The sequence below is a fragment of the Periplaneta americana genome, chromosome 5 (assembly GCF_040183065.1).
Source record: "Periplaneta americana isolate PAMFEO1 chromosome 5, P.americana_PAMFEO1_priV1, whole genome shotgun sequence".
NCBI classification, from domain to species: domain Eukaryota; kingdom Metazoa; phylum Arthropoda; class Insecta; order Blattodea; family Blattidae; genus Periplaneta; species Periplaneta americana.
Window position 1 is genome coordinate 11,396,231 of NC_091121.1, and position 20,791 is coordinate 11,417,021.

The 20,791-nt window shown below is 34.6% G+C and overlaps 1 protein-coding gene across 3 annotated transcripts in view; it reads left to right on the forward strand.

The window, feature by feature from the left end:
- Window positions 1-894: 894 nt before the first annotated feature.
- Window positions 895-20,791, forward strand: part of LOC138699462 (enolase-phosphatase E1-like) — a 148,345-nt gene continuing 128,448 nt past the window's right edge. The window contains exon 1 of one of the 3 annotated variants that reach the window (XM_069825353.1): window positions 895-1,563. Coding sequence is in view for 2 of the 3 variants with exons in the window: in XM_069825352.1 (XP_069681453.1) it covers window positions 1,442-1,563 (122 nt within the window). In the remaining variant the exon portion in view is untranslated. The remainder of the gene's footprint in view (window positions 1,564-20,791) is intronic. The other 2 variants (XM_069825352.1, XM_069825354.1) reach the window with 2 other exon arrangements.

Here is a 20,791-nt window from a genome sequence, read left to right on the forward strand (position 1 = left end):
ATAATAATAATAATAATAATAATTTATTTTTAGTACAACATCAATCATAGTCTTTAGATAATTCTTGTCTAGTTCCAATGAAGTTTGGGGGTAAAAATATATTTAGGGAGTACGCTAGCATAAAAGATTGAATATAGACTATACGCAAGTATTTAACATCTCATGTACTCGAGCAAAAATATTCTGCCTGAATTGAACTAAGTCCATTTGGAGTACGAAAATACATATTCTACAGAAATGAAATAGTCAAAAATATTTTGGAAAATTTTCATGATTTTTCAATGGTCTCTCCCTTAAAAAAAAAAAAAAAAAAAAAAAAAAAAAAAAAAAAAAAAAAAAAAAAATCGGAATCGTTCTCTTCTTGTCGGTCCGACCTCCCCCCTTCCGTTATAATATAAATCCTCCCCCCCGTCCCGAGGAAAAGGTCTGAATGCCACACCATGCCCTTGCGCCCTGAATACTCGTATGTAGATAACATTGGAACCGAAATGTTAACCAAAGATACTGCACGTATCTATTGCCTCTTACGGACTGTTATTTTGTTTGTCCATATTGTTTATTTCAAAAGATAACTCTGTTATTAAGAAAACATCAATTCAAACAGACCTCCAACGAAGACAGAAGTGTCGGTAATGCTCTCTCCCCACCAGATATCGACGGGAGCATAGAACTGCGCGCAAAGACTAGATGAATATGACATTCAATGAAATAACTCGGTTAATAAAGACACATGCACTGGACAAGCTGCCCCAAATAACAGCCTTTATGCTTTTGTAATTCAGCTCTCCACCAACGCCGCACATGAAACAAAGTGTCGGGTTTCTTATCGCCATCTCGTTCACTCTTCCCGTTTACGGCTGCTCATCTTACAAGTGAAATTAATGCGTGTCATATGTGTGTGCGAGGAGAGTCGGCGGCGAGATCTGCCTTCATTGGGATGCTTCACAACATCTGAAATGATAATATTCAACCTACAAACCGCACGCCTACATTTTTGAAACAGTTCCAGCGAACTGCGATACAATTGAAGCAGTTTAAATGCCCGGAAAAATAAAAAAAAGTTCTAGAAATTGCTCGTTAACGTCTTCACGGCTTATCACGTTACATAATATTACTCTTTTACAGAATATTTAAAGTTACTGCAAACTTTCGCTAACAGCTTGGCGCTCGTAACACGCTGAAGTTAACACTATCGAGCTAAGAAGAGAGACACCTGGTGGCTAAATCGAAAAGAACGAGAATCAGTAGCAGTTTCGTTCTCAGAGGGAGCGGACGTTAGCATACGAAGTCTATGACACAGCAAGAAGATAACAATGATAACCACATACAATAATTAAATTTAAGTGTTTGTTAAAAAATATTAGTGCAAGTGCAGTGAAGTGCAAATGTGTAAATGTGCGTTATAAAGTAGAGAACATCGTGATATTTTTGCCGTAACATCATGACTAGAAGAAACACCATAAATATTTACGATTATCCAGAGCATTTAAATCCATTCCGTGAAGATGTTGACGACAATAGTGATAGATTTAATACGATGGGGCGACGACGATCGTCATTCAGGTAAATAATTTAGTTATAGAGTATTTGGTGACATCAACACAATTCTTGTTACATATTTACTTCGTATGTCCTCGACATCGGGTGCAAATTGTGAAATAAAATTAGCCTTTATATTGTCATGCAGTTAAGCAACGTGTATTTAATGCATATTTACGTTTATTTAAATGAAATATTAGTTTTCTTGTATTCCAACTTTATAAACAGTTTTTATCGTTGGTGAAAATCGTTCACAATACGCCACATTATTGCATCAGAGCTGTAAAATATTACCATGACAACTAAATCGTAATGACTTCTATTATGACGGCATAACTTGTGTCATAAAGTTAACATCATGAGACGATTGTCGTGCAAAAATATTTAATACATCATTGTTGCCATAGCAACCCCTTTCTTTATTGATAGACCATGATATCAAATTATCCATCATTACAAATTCAAAATGTTATTTCTTATTGTTATATAACGCTGTAGTACAAAAATTGCATATGAAACACGTTTATAAAGTCATGCAGTTACTGCACCCGTCAAAATTAGGAAACTGGCTTTCTAAACATTGATTCGTGAGATAAAGTATTAACATTATAAACTTATTTTATAATATACTATTATTCTGAAATGATTTGTCCTTCATTCGTGATAACTGATAATACTCTTAACAACTTCACTGTGGTGTTATTTTGTTGAATTCTACGAAAATAGCGCGGGATTTAGAATTTAGATGATGATAGAAATTATATGGAAACTAGTCAATCAGATAAATTAGTACCACAATTTAAATATAAACACTGTGACGTTGTTATTTAATTAATTCAATAAATTAAAAGTCCATCAATTATAAAACGCTTTGTCATAATGACGTAGCAAAATGTACAGGTAGACACGCCCACCTTTCACACGTCGCATCGCTTTATCTGTAATAGCTTTTTATTTTGTGATAATTTCAGTTTTCGTATATTTTTAAAAGTTGTTAAATATCTCAAATACATTATTTTGTAATTTTTTTGCAAACAATGTTATGTGTCCTGTGTTATCCCTGCACTATCTTTAACAATCCAGTGTTTCTTTGGACACCTTACGGTTATTTTCATTTTTATGTTCGTGTGAATTTCAATTGTTATTGTAATCTATTTTCAACTTATAAGTGGCCAGATTTTGTTATAATAAAATTCTGTTTTACATAGGCCCTGAGTGTTAGCCATTATTGTCAAGGGGAGACAATGGTATGTTTTGGTGAAAAATAAGTAAATTTTCAAAACAAAATCTTTAAAATGGTCTGTGATATGTGTGGAATGCATAGCATAACATTTTGTGGGTATTTGTGCCCTTATCGGATGTTGAGTCGCCATTTTTAAACTTCCTGCGTTATGAATTTTTAAATCATTCGCCCACTTTTATTGTTGTTCCCGATAAATTAAGTTTTCAATTTTTTTTTCTTTAAAATACCCCTTGATAGGTGTGGAATACATTGCATAACATTTTGTGGGTATTTGTGCCCATATCGGATGTTGAGACGTCATTTTTATACTTTCTGCGCTATGGATTTTTAAATCATACACCCGCTTTTATCGGTTTCCAGTAACTTCATTTTTTTTTTGCTACATTGCTAGACAAAAATTGGTATAATTTCTGAACTATTAAAGATACATGCATGAAATTTAGAACACACATTCTTTAGACTATTAGGAAACGTTTCTCTCTAGCAGAATTCTGTTAATTGATTTCATTTTAAAAATACGTCCGTTTGTTTGCAAGAAAGGAAATCAGAAAACTGTTATTAAATTTTAATTGTTTATTTTACAAACATAGGTACTAATATCAAAATTCTGTTACAGTCAGATTGTAGAACATGCTTTTGCAAATACATTGCAAAAAATTGTTTGAATCTATCTTTAAAAACGGTTTAGATATATCGGTTTTAGTGCAATCCTGCATTGGGTATATTTTTTCAAATTTCGACCTCCAAATAATTTTTTTTATATTTTTATTTTGTTGAGTTGCCACAGCTATGAGCTCTCTAAATACAAAAAATTAATATTTTACACCAAATAGGAAAAAAGGTTTGAAAATACCATCCTCTCCCCTTAATTCATTCATTCATTCATTTATTTTATTCCATAGATCTTACATGAGCAATGAAGCTTTAAGATGTGGAACATGTCAACATTTTACAATATTACAATTACAATTTTTACAAATTTTTATAGTTTTACAATTTAGTAATTTTCTACAATTTTTACAATTTTGTACAATTTTTTTTACATTTTTTTACATTTTTTTACATTTTTTTACATTTTGGCGAGATGTAGTGAGATGAAATGAGGTCCGAGGATTCGCCAAAATATTACCCGGCATTTGCCTTTTCGGTGGGGGAAACCTCGGAAAAACCCAACCAGGTAATCAAATCAAGGGGGTAATCAAATCAAAGGGGTTGATGTCAAGGACTCGCCATAGACCATCCGGCTTCAGTCCCACGGCTGGGGAAAACCTCCGTAGAAACCAAAGTCCAAAGGGGGGTCCAACCCAAGCCCGAACGCAGCTCCGGATCAGCAGCCCAGCGAGTCTGTCGACTGACCAACATCGATGGCTCTACTAAAAGTATACAATACATAGCCAATCAGATTATTAAATTTACAAACGCAAACGATCATTCATAAGTTGAGCTATATTATAATACAAAACAATTTAATTAAATTTAAGGCATAAACAATTCAACCAGTTGTGATATACAGAAATTGATAATACATATCATGCAAACTACTTCAAATTACAAACACAAACAATTTATCAGTAGAGCTATATAGATTACTATTCAATTTAAGGCATATACAATTCATCGGCCAAATCTATACAAATATATACAATACAAAGCAGCATACTTTCATTAAGCTATACAAATTTGTGCAATTAATATCAAGTAGATTAATTCAATTTATAATCATAAACAATTCATCAGTTGAGCTATACATATTACCATTCAATTTACAGTAGGTCTATATACAATTCATCAGTAGAGCTACACTGACTAGTAATCATTTTAAGAACATATACAATTCATCAGCCAAACTATACAAACATATACAATCAAATTAGTTCAATTTACAAACTTATTTTCGTTAAGCTATACAATTCATATGAAGTAGATTAATTCAATTTATAAGCTTAAACAATTCATCAGTTGACCTATACAGTATACTATTCAATTTACAGTACATACAATTCATCAGTTATGCTAAACAAAAAATACAATACATAGTAAACAGATTAAGTCAATATAAAAACATATTTTAGTTGAGCTATATAAAATTGTACATGTCATTTAAGTAGAATAATTCAATTCACAAGCATAAACAATTCATCAATTGTGTAGAAGGTATGAGTATGTAGAAATTTGGTTAATTCTTTTCTGAACCTTTTCTCGTTGTTCTTCAAATCTTTAAGATAATTAGGCAGTGCATTGAAGACTGTTATACATGAATAGCGAACTCCTTTTTTAAAACAGCTTAGACTAACAGAGGGTAGATGAAGATCTGATTTATGTCTTGTATTAAAATGATGAATGTCTTGATTAGTACTGAATTTATCTTGGTTCTTAATATAGAGCATAATTAGGGAAAGAATGTATTCACAAGGTAAAGTAAAGATTTCTAAGTTTCGGAAAATATTTTTACATGAGGTCCTTTTATGCACACCGGCCATTATTCTTATAGCTTTCTTTTGTAAAACAAAAACGTGTTTAGCTTCAGACGAGTTACCCCAGAGTATTAATCCATATTTCATTACAGAGTGAAAATATGCAAAGTATGACATTTTAAGTAAGTTTATATCACCAATAGTAGATAAGGATCTTAATGCATAACAGGCAGAGCTCAATTTACGAGTAATACATTCTATATGCGTTTTCCAGTTCAAGTGATTATCCAATTCTAAACCAAGAAACTTTGTGCTTATAGATTCTTTGAGATGAGTTCCATTTAATCGAATACTGTAGGAAACCTGAGCACTATTGTGTGTACTAAATTTGACTGCACTGGTTTTATCAACATTAAGTGCTAGTTTATTTGCATGGAACCATTCATTCATTAGATTCAGCACTGTATTAGAAGTGTTTATAAAATGATCGTATTGTTTGCTTGAAATAATTACACTTGTATCATCTGCAAATAAAATTACATGGGATGAATTGTTTATGGTCAAGGCTAAATCATTAATATAAACTAGAAACAACAATGGACCTAAAATTGACCCCTGCGGAACACCATGTTTAATATTTCTAAATTCTGAATAAGTAACTTTATGACTATTTGGTACATTTATTTCTACTTTTTGTTTTCTATTTGATAAGTACGATGTAAACCAACCCAACATCTCATCTTTAATGCCATAAAACTTCAATTTTTTTACTAATATACTATGGTCTACACAATCAAATGCTTTAGCCAAGTCACAAAAAATCCCACCTACATGTAGTTTCGAATTTAATGAATTTAGTATTTCATCCACCAAACTAAAAGCAGCATTCTCTGTCGATTTTTGTTTTCTAAATCCAAACTGTTCTAAAACTAATATATTGTTGGACTCCAGGTAATGATATAATCTATTATACATAACTTTCTCAAACACTTTTGAAAATGTTGTTAATAATGATATGGGTCTGTAATTAGCAATAGTACATTTATCTCCCTTTTTGTATATTGGTTTTACTATTGAATATTTGAGTCTTTCTGGAAAAATACCACATTGCATTGACAAATTGCATAGATAGCTTAACGGAGGGGATAATATTTCAGAACAAGCTTTCAGAACTTTACTTGGAATTTCATCATATCCAGAGGAATATTTTGTTTTTAGTTGTTTTATCACATGTATGATTTCTGCTGCGGTAGTGGGAATAAATTTGAGACCTAAAAACTCAGTGTTAAATGCATCAGTTAGGTAACCAAGTGCAGCATCTTCTGCACAATCTTGAATGTTTAAGTTCTGAATAATATTTATATAGAAGTCGTTAAAATGATTTGCAATTGATTTTGGGTTATCTATTTTACTATCATTGATTTTAATGCAAGTAATATTTTCACTCTTTGAATATCGATTAGTTTCATTTTTAATAATATCCCAAATAGTTTTAATCTTATTATCTGAATTTTGTATTTTTTCATTCAGATACATTTTCTTTGCATCTTTTATAACTTTTGTCAAAGTTTTACAGTAATTCTTGTAGTAATTAAGAACATGAGGATCATCACTATTCCTACTCATTAAATATAGATTCCTTTTTCTAGCACATGATATTTTAATTCCCTGAGTTATCCACGTGTTTTTACTTTTACATTTTTTCACCACCTTGACTGGAAAACATTCATTGAAATAATTCGTAAATGTAGTGAAAAATGCATTAAATTTAGTATTAATATCAATGGTATCGGTACTATATACATTTTCCCAAGATTCATTTTGTAGACATGTATTTAAATGATGAAGAGATTCAGCATTTATAATCCTTTTTTTTATTTTTAGATTAACACTTTGGAATTTTTCACTCATATTGAAAACACTTAGAATTTGTGCATCGTGATCAGACAGGCCATTGACTAATGGTACTGTTGAATAGGAATTCAATCTACTTTTATCTATAAATATATTATCAATGGCAGTACTACTTCCAGCTTGTGTTCTGGTTGGAAAACTTACTGTGTGACTAAGATTATAAGTTTCAAGAAGTGAGTTTAATTTTCTTTTACGTGAGCTTTCTGATAGATAATCTATGTTTATGTCACCACAGATTACAAATTCGGTATGTGGTTTATAAAGTCTTTTCAATAATGAATCTAAGTTAGTTGTAAATTTCTTATAATCTCCCATTGGCGCCCTATAAACACATAAGATAATTAAATTTGATATCTCATAACCAATTTGTATTCCACAGATTTCAATATCTTGTTCAAGGCAAAAATCAGATATATCAATTTTACTAAATAATAGATCCTCTCTGATAAAAATACAGGCACCCCCTTTTTGGAAGACATGTCTACAGAAATGGGAACCTAATACATATCCATGTAAAGACAGTTGTAGTATTTCCTGTTGCTTCATGTGATGTTCAGTTATACATAATATCTGAGGTTTATGCTTTTGAGTTGCTAAAGAAGTGATCAATTCATCAGTTTTTTGTTTTAATCCCCTAATATTTTGATGGAAAATAGTGAAGTTACTGTGTTCATTACTAGAAACATCAGAGCATTTACAATTTAGTTGAACTTGTTTCAAACACCTTACCGGTGGGAGGTTTAACCTAAAAAAGGAGAAGCCCTAGCATTAACTAACACAGGAATATTACAACTCTGCTTTTTAACATGGCTGCCTCTGATGCTATTAGCAATAAGAACCGAAAGGTGCTCCTTGCCTCTACCATTCAGATGCAGGCCATGTGACGTATATTCATACCTTCTTATAGGGCTTACATCTATCAAACCAATGTGTGATGCCCCAGGTCTCATCAGAGCCCGCTCAAGCTGCATATTCACGCTCCGCACCCTCCTGTGAAGATACGGCTTGTCGTACCTGCTGAAAAGACTTAATAACATCCGGAAATACCGTAACTATTCTGTCCGTGTCGTGAAAAGAACATGAAGAGAGGAAATAAAAACAGATTTCAAGAGGAAAGGAAACTGTGGTTAACGGTCTGCATTCGAGAAAAAAACATTTGAGTGACAGAAAGAAAATGAAAGACGACCAGTGTGTTGTTATTAAGCTTACTTATTGGCTTTTAATGAACCCGGAGGTTCATTGCCGCCCTCACATAAGCCCGCCATTGATCCCTATCCTGAGCAAGATTAATCCAGTCTCTACCATCATATCCCACCTCCCTCAAATCCATTTTAATATTATCCTCCCATCTACGTCTCGGCCTCCCCAAAGGTCTTTTTCCCGCCGGCCTCCCAACTAGCACTCTATATGCATTTCGCCCATACGTGCTGCATGCCCTGCCCATCTCAAACGTCTGGGTTTAATGTTCCTAATCATGTCAGGTGAAAAATACAATGCGTGCAGTTCTGCGTTGTGTAACTTTCTCCATTCTCCTGTAGCTTCATCCCTCTTAGCCCCAAATATTTTAAATCTCAAAACCTTATTCCTTTGCTGTGGTCGTGCCAGAGAATCAGTCCCATTCCGAGGCTTATTTGAAGGATTCGTAACAAGCTGTTTTTTACGGTGATCGGTTGTTAGCCCTTCGCCCAACCACCAAGCTGGAGGACCACCCCTTATCGACTGTCCACGACTGCTTATTCAATATATTCGCAGCTACCCTCCATATCTGGAGGCCGTCTCCTCTATCCGCATGTGGTTATTAAACTACATAAATAAATTAGAAATGCAAGAAATTAATCGATTGCTGTAAGTACTGGGTTGACAGTTCTACAGATCTGGAACTACCTTGTGCAGTTCCGTTTGTTGTTATTGTAGCTGTAGCCTGTCTCTTATTCTGTGAACCCGGTTGCCTGCACACGCACACCTCCATCGTGTGACGCACATCTCGGAATATCCCACACTTGAATCTATAAATACAAACAGTAACATCCATTATTAAGAAGTCGATGTTAATAAACGCACTTGTGCGAAATGACGTAATGACTTGGGTTACCGGTTAGTTGGAGCTTATAAAAATATACCAACCGACACGGGTAACCGAGAAATGATATCCTGTGAAAGAGATCTAGCATGAAATCTAACAGTTCACTTCGGTTAAGAGATCTTATATCCAAAATGTGAGATGTTACTTATGTTGAAATACAGCCTGCTTATGCTGAAGTCGTAGCTCTTAATATTCACCCTTCGGATGGGGGTTTTACATATAAATGTATACCGTTATTCAAAAGTAAGTTACATTTTGAAATAGATATTACATTTTTTTATATTAACGTATACACAAAATGGTAACACATTTATATGTATCGAAAATGATTTTTTTTTTCATTTACCTATAGTAATGTCACAAGAGGTCTGTGATTTATTTGGGAAATCTCAAACCTCGAGTGACATTTATTGGGACTATTTCGTGAATAAAATAAAAATGTAAATAATATATCCCTAAAATTCGCTCACAAAATGTTAATAATTATATATTTATGAATACCTAACCTATTCTGACAATGTAAAGTCGAAATAGATGAATAACGATTACTGGAATAAAGAAATTGAATGTTATTCAGTAATGCCAATTGAGAAAAGCGAAATACAGGTTTAAAAATATTAATTACATGTACTGCGCTTTTCTCTTGTTATTATAATAGAAATACGTTTTCATTATCTGCTGAAATCATTATTTAACTTAAACATTTTGTAGTAGCCCTACAATTACAAATAACCTGATTAATACATCAATTAAATGAACAATTGTCATGAAGGAGTGTCTTTTCTTTCGATACAATGGACATGGAATTAGAAGATGAAGATGTAGATGTGGAAGTAGAATTTCGCACGTTATTTAGTACAATGGATTCATGCTCATCGATTTACGTGGAAACAGTTGGCGACACCGACTAAACAAAAGAACGACCATGCGATAAATTGATAGTGATAAATCGAACTTCAGAAATTATCGCGATGTATGACTGTGATTGGTTGGAATTCAAAATTCCATTATGTACACTTCATTGGCCGAAAATGGAATGACATCATATAAACGAAATAGTCACACTCAATTGTTTTGGTTGACATGGTAACAAGTTTTGTTTATTAATGTGCCAAAAATAAATTTACTTCTTATTGAATTTTTATCGTTTTGACTTTACTTCCATATATTTATACTCCAGTTAAGCGATTGTTACGTAAGACGTTCAGGCATTTTAAAACACAGTCAATGATAGTGGCTTAAAAATTCAGTAAGAAGTAAATTTACTTTTGACACGTTGCAAATAAAATCCGTTACCATGTTAACCAAAACAAATGAGTGTGATAAATGAACAAATCCCATTGTTCGATATAACAAAATGTGTTATCATTTTGTGTATACGTTAATTTCTAAAAAATGTTACATCTATTTCAAAATGTAACTTACTTTTGAATAACCCTATATATTTCGGTTGGAGAATAATTTGTTTTCTCGTATAAAATCATGTTCCTATTTTATATTTTTACAGAGAGGCTTTTTTCAGACATCATATTTAAGAAGGAAATGTTTTGTTATGGTATAAAATTACTATTTTTATCTAGTTTCGCTCCAAAAGTAGGCAATTGTTTTATAACTACTGCCATAGCAACAATACAGCTGACGTCATGAAGAATGAAATCCTTCAGTGATTTAACAGATTTAATACGCCTAATCCCTCCGGTCGTGATCTAACTGACCTCCTCGGTAATAAAGCTCCATTTTTGTACGTCGTTACATAATGTACTTATAGCACTTAATGCTTAGGCCTACGTTTGGCAAAACATACTCTATTCACTCCCCGTAATATGTGGGTACCGTTATCGTTTCGTGAAGTGGAACGAGCCTTCTCACAGTATGAAACGTTATCCAAACACAGACTTGGAAAGTTTCACAGAGGAACATCTCCCAACGGCTTTCATTATATGATAGTTATTAATATAAAGGAAGAAAGGAAAAACAGGCAAATCCATTGACATGACACCTATCTCATTATAATAAGTCATAAAAATTAAAGTTCAAGCGCTGCCGAACTTTAATTTTAAAACTTTAAAAGTTATAAAAAATACAAATGTAGAACAAATAGGGCATATGCAACGTATCTTTATATATACTACGGTGTTCATAATGCGTTTCATTTGTAATGTCCGCTACTACGATCACATTTCGCCTTCTTTCGATAAATTATTGTGGCTCAGGTTAAATGAGAGGAGAAAGTTACATTCCCTTTCTCTCTCATACCGAATTTTGCACACCTCTACTCCCTCTTACTTATCTGTCCGATTCCACAGTCTTTCTCGGTATCATAAACTTAAATACTGGATCACAATATGATAACACGCTAGAAATACCACTGCACACATCATCTCTTTATTCTTCATCTTTCACTGTTGCTACTTCTCGTCACTGGAATTCTCTGTCGCCTGAAGTCAAGGGCTGCCGAACTTTAATTTCCTTTAAATGTGAATTAGAAAAATATCTTATGATGAGATGCCAGACCTAACGCGTTACAAATATTTAATGGAATGTGTTCCACTGTATTTATTTTTATTTATTTATTTATTTTTTTTTCTTATTTTTATTATCTAAATCGTGTTTATTTATCACTTAACGCTAATATGTATCCCACTGTGTTGTTGTTTTTTATTATTAATCTATTTTTGTGTACATTTTATTCAATTGTCGGTTTCTGGTTTAATTATGTAAATCCTACTTAATTGTAATCTAATACTAATATGTATACTAATGTGTTTATTTTTATTTTTACTGTGTACATTTTTTATTGAATTATCGACTTCTGTTTTTATGTGATTCGTATTTGATTCTAACAACATTAATATGTATTCCACTATGTTTATTTTTATTTTATGAGGTAAATTTTATGTGACTACCTCTTTTGATCTCATTATGTACCTAAATTGTATCAGTATGTAATTACTTAATTCCGATCCAGTTTTATGTTCAACTGTGTAAGCAAGTTTTAATCCTGGTTGAGTGTAAGAGAAGGCCTTACGGCCTTAACTCTGCCAGGTTAAATAAAGCCATTATTATTATTATTATTATTATTATTATTATTATTATTATTTATTTATTTATTTATTTTTCATTCATAGCAGACGCAATTTTGATGTTTTATAATAATAGACGTCATGTTTATTCAAATATTTTATTCAGTTTGTGAATACTTTTCCGAGATGGAGGTACAGTCCTTGGAAAACGTTTCACAAATACTGTAATGTGGCCATTTTTCCACCAATTCTGAAGTACAAAAACAGGCTCTCTCGTAGGTAACTTATTCATTTAATTTAATTTATTGGTCTGACCCAATATTTTGGGTTTGCCCTGCGGAACAGAATAGCCCACAATAAAATTTAAAATGAAAAATTATATAAACAGGTTTCAGACAAAAGAGATTAAGACATAAGAAAAAATAGAACGTAGTAGTCTACAATTTAAATTGAGTGTACACCATAAAGATGCTGACGAAATATCGCTACAGAAAATTTTATAATGGTGGTGACGATGGCATCTTGAAGATCTCTCGTCAGCTTGTATTTTTCCCTCCACTTTACAAAGGCTTTCGGAATGGTGCCTCTCGCTCCGAAGAAGAGACCGGTAACTGTGATTTTTTCTATGTTGTATTTCGCCGATAGGTACTGAATCATGAGTTCATAGATTTTCTTTTTGTCTTCGTTCACTTCAGATGGTTGAGTGGCTGAGATTTCAAATCTGATCGTAGGATCAATGATTTCGGCTGTCTGTTTATTCCTATTTATAGCTATGATATCGATCCTACGATTGCTCCCACCACCAGCAATACTCTTGTTTGCTAATCCAATTCTATTAGAGCTTTTTAAAGCAGAGTGTTTCAGTGGGATATCCCACTTTTTAAACAGGTCTATTGTTTGACTAAATAACGAAACATTAAGGCCCAATTGTATAAATCTCCCTGACTAAAGATCAACTTTGATCGAAGATCGAAAAGTGAACCGAGTTCAGACACTTCTTCTATTGTATAAAACTTTCCTGCGATCAAATTACCTTGGTTCAAATGAAATCTAAGTTCACGTGAAAAGGATTTGGCAACATCGCATAAACAGGTGAAAAACGTGATGCGCGGACAGGTTTGTTCAGTGTTGCCAATCTAGCGACTTTAACTCTTTTTCAACAACAATTTCTTTTAACTTTTATATTGCTTAAATAGGAATTTAGCGACCTTTTTAGCACCCCATACTGACAAAATTTAATCTTTCTTTGTCGATAATGAGAAATCTAGCGACTTTACAACTACTTTTTGACGACTTTCCGTAAACTCTGTTGGAGACACTGGTTTTTTGTGCAATGTAAATAATGGCGGACAATAAGAAGAAGGTTGACTGTTCTCCAAGTTGTTATCATGTTATGGTGTTTGATACTGCTAAACATAATAAAGCTTTATAAAACGACAATTTTCCTTTAGTAATGCAGTTAATTGAACATTTATGAATGTACCTATCATATCCGTTAATAATTAATGGTTGTTATAAACATAATATAATTATAGGTTATGTTATTTGATACTGCTGAACACGATAGAGCCTTATAAAATATAAGATTGTTTGTGTATTAAGGCAAGAAATTGAAAGAAATATATATAAATGTACCTATCATATCTATTAATATTAATAATAATGGATATTTTATTTGCACAATCTGTCACTCGTATATTTCAAACAGAAAATAAATAACTGAACTTGGATCATCTAACTTAATCGGAGAAATTTCTTCAGTCAAAGTTGACTTTAGTTTGAGACAAATTAATCTCAGATTAGACTTTATACAACACAAAATTCCAAGTTCAGCTGAAACAAGGATCAATTTAACCTCTGATCTAAGATTAAATGGTTTATACAATCGGGCCTAAAGGAGCTGGCCACCATACCCCATTAACTCCTGGTCTAGATACCTCATAAGTGATTCCTTGTTGGTATCACTTGTGAGGTTCATACCCGTCTTCGGACAGTTGACTAAATAACAACAAACAACGTGACCAAGTGTAAATGAGAGTTTATCTGTAGGAGAATAACTTACAGTTGCAAGATTGCTGCAGGTGTCCCACTTTCTTTTAGAGACACATTCTTGCTCGTTTCACCATGTTTCGAAATGTCTACGTCGGTATTGTTTATTTCACCTGTGAAGTTTGTCTGAAAATCCTGGATGGTTTGTAATCTGTTTCTGTAGATTCTCTCCTTGAGATAGCCCCATAGAGAATAATCCAGTGATGTCAAGTCTGGTGATCTTGAAGGCCATAAATCTTTAGAGATAACACGGCCCTCTAAGAAGCTGCTGATGTGTGCCATGGATTCATTAAAGGTGTGGCATGTGGCGCCATCTTGTTGAAAACATCCCTGCTTAAGTTCGATTTCTTCTAGATGCTCCACGAAATCCGTGAAAATTTTCTTACTTCTGTGTTTATAGTTTCATCAAAGGAAATTGGTCCAATGATCCTGTGATCGTATATTGCACACTACACTCCAAATTTTTCTGGACGAAGTGATGTCTCATGGTACATATGAGGATTTTCTGAGGCCCGTATCTTTGTGCTTTGAGAATTTACATAGCCTGAGAGATGAATGGTTATGTGACAACAATGGACATCATAGCGATGTATCTGCCATCTGCCAGTATCCGCTGAAACTCCTGATTTAGTGCAACATTTCAATGTACCTGTAATGTAGCTAATTAAAAAGTGAGATATCCCACTGAAACATTCCGTAGCTACCACTCACTAACAACAACATAACCTCAAATAGGTACTGCTCTAGTCAAGCAGCTACTATGATAGTCAATGAAGACGTAAATAACTGCTGATCTCAAGTGACTTGTGGATCACCCTGTATTATTATTATTATTATTATTATTATTATTATTATTATTATTATTATTATTATTATCATCATCATCAGTTTCTGTCAGATGCGTTTCCAATTCACTGCGGGCTAAAGCAAGGAGATGCACTATCACCTTTACTTTTTAACTTTGCTCTAGAGTATGCCATTAGGAAAGTCCAGGATAACAGAGAGCGTTTGGAATTGAACGGGTTACATCAGCTGCTTGTCTATGCGGATGACGTGAATATGTTAGGAGAAAATCCACAAACGATTAGGGAAAACACGGGAATTTTACTGGAAGTAAGTAAAGAGATAGGTTTGGAAGTAAATCCCGAAAAGACAAAGTATATGATTATGTCTCGTGACGAGAATATTGTACGAAATGGAAATATAAAACTTGGAAATTTATCCTTCGAAGAGGTGGAAAAATTCAAATACCTGGGAGCAACAGTGACAAATATAAATGACACTCGGGAGGAAATTAAACACAGAATAAATCTGGGAAATGCGTGTTATTATTCGGTTGAGAAGCTTTTATCATCCAGTCTGCTGTCAAAAATCTGAAAGTTAGAATTTATAAAATAGTTATATTACCGGTTGTTCTTTATGGTTGTGAAAAGGGCGTTTGAGAATAAGGTGCTTAGGAAAATATTTGGGGCTAAGAGGGATGAAGTTACAGGAGAATGGAGAAAGTTACACAACACAGAACTGCACGCATTGTATTCTTCACCTGACATAATTAGGAACATTAAATCCAGACGTTCGAGATGGGCAGGGCATGTAGCACGTATGGACGAATCCAGAAATGCATATAGTGTGTTAGTTGGGAGGCCGGAGGGAAAAAGACCTTTAGGGAGGCCGAGACGTAGATGGGAAGATAGTATTAAAATGGATTTGAGGGAAGTGAGATATGATAATAGAGACTGGATTAATCTTGCTCAGGATAGGGACCTATGGCGGGCTTATGTGAGGGCGCAATGAACCTCCGGGTTCCTTAAAAGCCAGTAAGTATTATTATTATTATTATTATTATTATTAAATATATTTAACTAATTTATGTACGCTTGGGAGACTAAGAAAGAAAATTGTTCTGGTGTATACAGCAGCATACAGTTACTAAGGTACTGTGTTAGACATTTTCAAGAAAACGTTTAATTTATGTCATAATTAAGTTACGTAAATTTAATTTACCGTTGTAAATGTGACCCTGCGAATGAGGTAGGTCTAATGTAATGGCGAAACCAAGATTTTTAATTAGGGAGGGAGAATTTAGGTGGGACGAACTTACTGAAGGTGGACAACCTCCTTCCTTGCGTCCCACAGAATTGAGTTTGTTATTGCAGGTCAAGGCAAATATTTCTAACTTTGAATCTTAGCACTGACTGGCATAAGATTCATTTTCCATTTGCGCAATATCTAGAAGCGAAACAAAAATAAACTAGAGACGAGGGCCAAACTATCAACTGAAAGTTTTCCGGTAATTTCATTGAGCTTAACTATCTTTCCTATTTTCTGCCTTCCTCTTAGTCTCCTCATATGATCCATAATCTCAATGTCATCTATCATCTGACATCTTCTTTTGCCGCGAACTTTTCTTCCCTTCACCATTCCTTCCAGTGCATCCTTCAGTAGGCAGTTTCTTCTCAGCCAGTGACCCAACCAATTCCTTTTCCTCTTCCTGATCAGTTTCAGCATCATTCTTTTTTCATCCACTATTTCCAACACAGCTTCATTTCTTATTCAATCTGTCCATTTCACACGCTCCATTCTTCTCCATATCGACATTTGAAATGTTTCTAGTCGCTTCTCTTCACTTCGTCGTAATGTCCATGTTTCTGCCCGATACAATGACATGCTACACACAAAGCTATACTACTATTTTTTTTTAATGGGACATGACAGGAGCGTTGCGATCGGAAAAACAACTGAATGTCACATAGCGTGGTAGACCTGTTGCTATGGTAACAACGGTTGAGTTGCCAAACTTACCGTTCCCACGTGGCGATATTTATTGTGCACACAATATTAGGATTTGTACGTTTCGTCTTTAATTCTCTGTCGATTTTTGTATTGTTTTCTTACCTTCGCGTCAATTGTCAAAGAATGTTTTAACGTCAGCCATCTTAACGTCAATTGCTAGCTTCCATCAGCTGGCAGCATGGTAGTCCATATTTCACAACATAGCACTGTAGTCCCAAGCTCGGCCGCTTAACTGTCATGTCCCAGCTTTAAAAAAAAAGTATAATCTCTTCCTTAATTACGAGGCGTGTTCTTAAAGTAAGTTCCATTTTCAATTATAGCTGTCGCATCGCTGCAATCGTTATTTTGCGCATGCGTGTTTTCTTCTTCAGTCCTCAGACAAGCTGTGCATGCAGTTTCAGAGCTTCAGTCCGTGTGTGTGGTTAGTTGTGATCAGTTGAAATGATTAAAGTGATCGGGCACCCCGCCGACTGTGAGATGCGGTCTGTTATCCGTTTCTTGAATGCGAGAAACATCAAACCAGCTGACATTCATCATCAACTTTGTGAGGTGTATGGTGATGATGTCATTAGTGATGGAATGGTCAGGAGATGGGTTAGAAAGTTCAACGAGGGCCGCGTCTCTGTGCATGACGAGCAGCATACCGGTCGGCCATCTTTGATCAATGACGATTTGGTGCGTTCTGTCGATGAAAAAATTCAGGAGGACAAGAGGTTCACAATTTCTTCGCTTTCCTTGAATTTTCCACAAATGTTGCGGAGTGGTTCACATCGTAGGCAGTGAATTCTACAATGAGGGGATAGAAAGACTTGTGCCACGACTAGATAAATACCTCAATAATGGTGGAGATTATGGTGAGAAGTAATTGAAGTGTGGGGAATACAGTGCTACAAAAATGGTTTGTAAATATTTTCCCGTTTACTTTCTACACCCTTTTGGAACTTACTTTAAGAACACGCCTCGTATTTTATCCAGAGATCCGCAGAAGTGTTCTATTTTCTATTAAAAGCCTCCTTTACCATTGCTATTCTCCTTTCTAAGTCAAAAGGAGAACGGTATTGCTGGTTGTAAAAAATTATGTAAAAATAAACTTTAAAATGAAAATATAGGCCTATTTATTTTTATTTTATTGGGTTATTTTACGACGCTGTATCAACATCTCAGGTTATTTAGCGTCTGAATGAAATGAAGATGATAATGCCGGTGAAATTTGTCCGGGATCCAGCACCGAAAGTTACTCAGCATTTGCTCGTATTGGGTTGAGGGAAAACCCCGGAAAAACCTCAACCAGTTACGGAGAAAAATTCTCTCCGGCGCCGGGATTTGAACCCGGGTTTTCAGCTCTACGTGCTGATGCTTTATCCACTAAGCCACACGGGATACCCACCCCGGCGTCGGACAGAATCGTCTCAGTTTAAGTTCCAACTCTTGGGTTCCCTCTAGTGGTCGCCCTCTGCACTACGTCATAGATGTCTATGAACGTAGGATAAGTCCACACATGTGCTGAGGTACACTCGTTATGAGTGACTAGTTGGCCGGAATCCGACGGAATAAGCGCCGTCTTAAATCACGAAGTGATTTACGCATATCATATATATTATTTTAATCTACCGAAGTACATATGATATTTCCATGCAGATATTCTGCGTCATCATACGATGAAAGAGTAATAGAACGGAAAAAAATTCTCTCCGGCTTAGTGGATAAAGCATCAGCACGTAGAGCTGAAAACCCGGGTTCAAATCCCGGCACCGGAGAGAATTTTTCTCCGTTCCATTACTCTTTCATCGTATGATGACGCAGAATATCTGCATGGAAATATCATATGTACTTCGGGACATTAATAGTAATATACGTTACAAGAGCGGTATGTTGACGTTTTCATGGTCGAGGAAAAGATTGAAAAAGCGAAACGTAGTTGAGATTTTTTAATTTCCGAGAACATGAAAACAAACATACCGCTCGTGTATCGTACATTATTTTGTGCGAAGATCGTTTATTACATACCTGAAAGACGAATTTCTAATTAGTTGCAATGAAATCTCCATGTTGGTTTCTGTTTAATGACGGCAACTTCGGAAAACCAAAATATCTATTATTACTATTCTGTGTTTACTATACTCCAGCAGGCCGTGATATACGTCTGTCTTCCCCCCCCCCCAGTCTATAAAAATGCGAACTTAAAACAAACGGTAAGGTTATGTAATGATTTATTTTTCATTTTAATATTTTAACAATATTATTTATATAACATATTGCAGTAATAACATCGGCATCTGGAATCTTGTTGATTTTTTCACGGCTTCCTTAATGTTACTTGTATCAGGAATGCAATAAGTTTCGTGGAGTAGTAGACTTTACGTAATGTTTGCAAATATTTAAAAACAATAATGCAATTTAGGTGAAATTGCAGTGGTAAGTTTCCAATTTATAATTATTACTATGTTAAACGTCTCTAAAAATAATATGTTAAAAGCCTAAAGCAGTAAAATGAATGTCGCGCTTAAGCGGTAAGAGAGGGAAATTGTTGTGTGTGTTACGTTGGGAATACTGAACGTGGTATTTCACACTTACCGCGTATTGGTTCTATGCGGAAAACAAGCAAATACGCACGATCTCGCACCAAATAATATATACTAAACCAGGTAACTTTCCCCGACCGGGATTCGAACCCGGGCCACCTGGTGTGGACAATAAATTAGCCTATATCTAGTTCCCTTTTTCTCCTCCATATTTATGGAAATCTAGTTATATGAATAAAAAGAGTAAGGACCGGCATGATGTTGATGCAGATTTGAAACTAAAAGTATAAAATACTGAACAGAATACAGGAGAGATCGTTCATGGAAATAGAACCATGATTTCTGTCATAACTATGTCGGATAGTTGACCACATGTTATATTTTGTTCATTTACAGTATGTTGCTGGAACTGAATTTCTCTCTCTTTTCTAACTAGACTTACATTACATTTTCTGAAGAAAAAAAAATGCTTCTCATACGTAATTATCACACAGATATAAACATTTTCAAAAGCAACGGGTTCGTGGTTCCTTTTTTTTTTTTTAACAAGGGGTCCGTAGTCCTTAGCTAATAGGGAAGCACTGTTTTAGAGTGGAGATTGGGGTGGGGAATGTTGAATGCAGATCAGCTTTGGGTGGGGATTAATTCACAAAAATCGCCCCGGCTGGCAACGCCCTTGGCCTAATGACATGTTCCGGCCTTCATCAACATCCGGAAGTTTCTTCAGGTTCGTCCTTTGTTTCGTGGTCGTGTCAGCCGGTATTTCATTACTCTGTGTGGTAGTCTTTTCCCTTTTCATTCGTCACCCATAGTCGAAGCTGAGAGCTTGTGTTGACTTTCTGCAATGTTCCATTAAGTACGGTCTTCGAAGCTTGTTTTAGAAGATTTCACATAAAATAAGTTTTTTTTTTTAATTATTGCGCTACCGGTACATTCTGGAATTTATCGAAAAACAAATTTGAAACAGATTTGAAAGGACATGAACTGATATACAGAAATTACTGGCATAATGTGGCGCTACCACAGTCTAGTATATTCAGTCACGAAGCTTGAGTTGTGAGGGTGCTAGGAACAATAGACTGTGCCGGTATTATTTCGCATTGTCTGTAATGAGGCGATAATAGCGATCCTAGTGGTGAGCAACTATCTATGGATGCATATTTACTATATATTGAGCTCCGTGACTGTGTATCTGTATACTAGACTGTGAC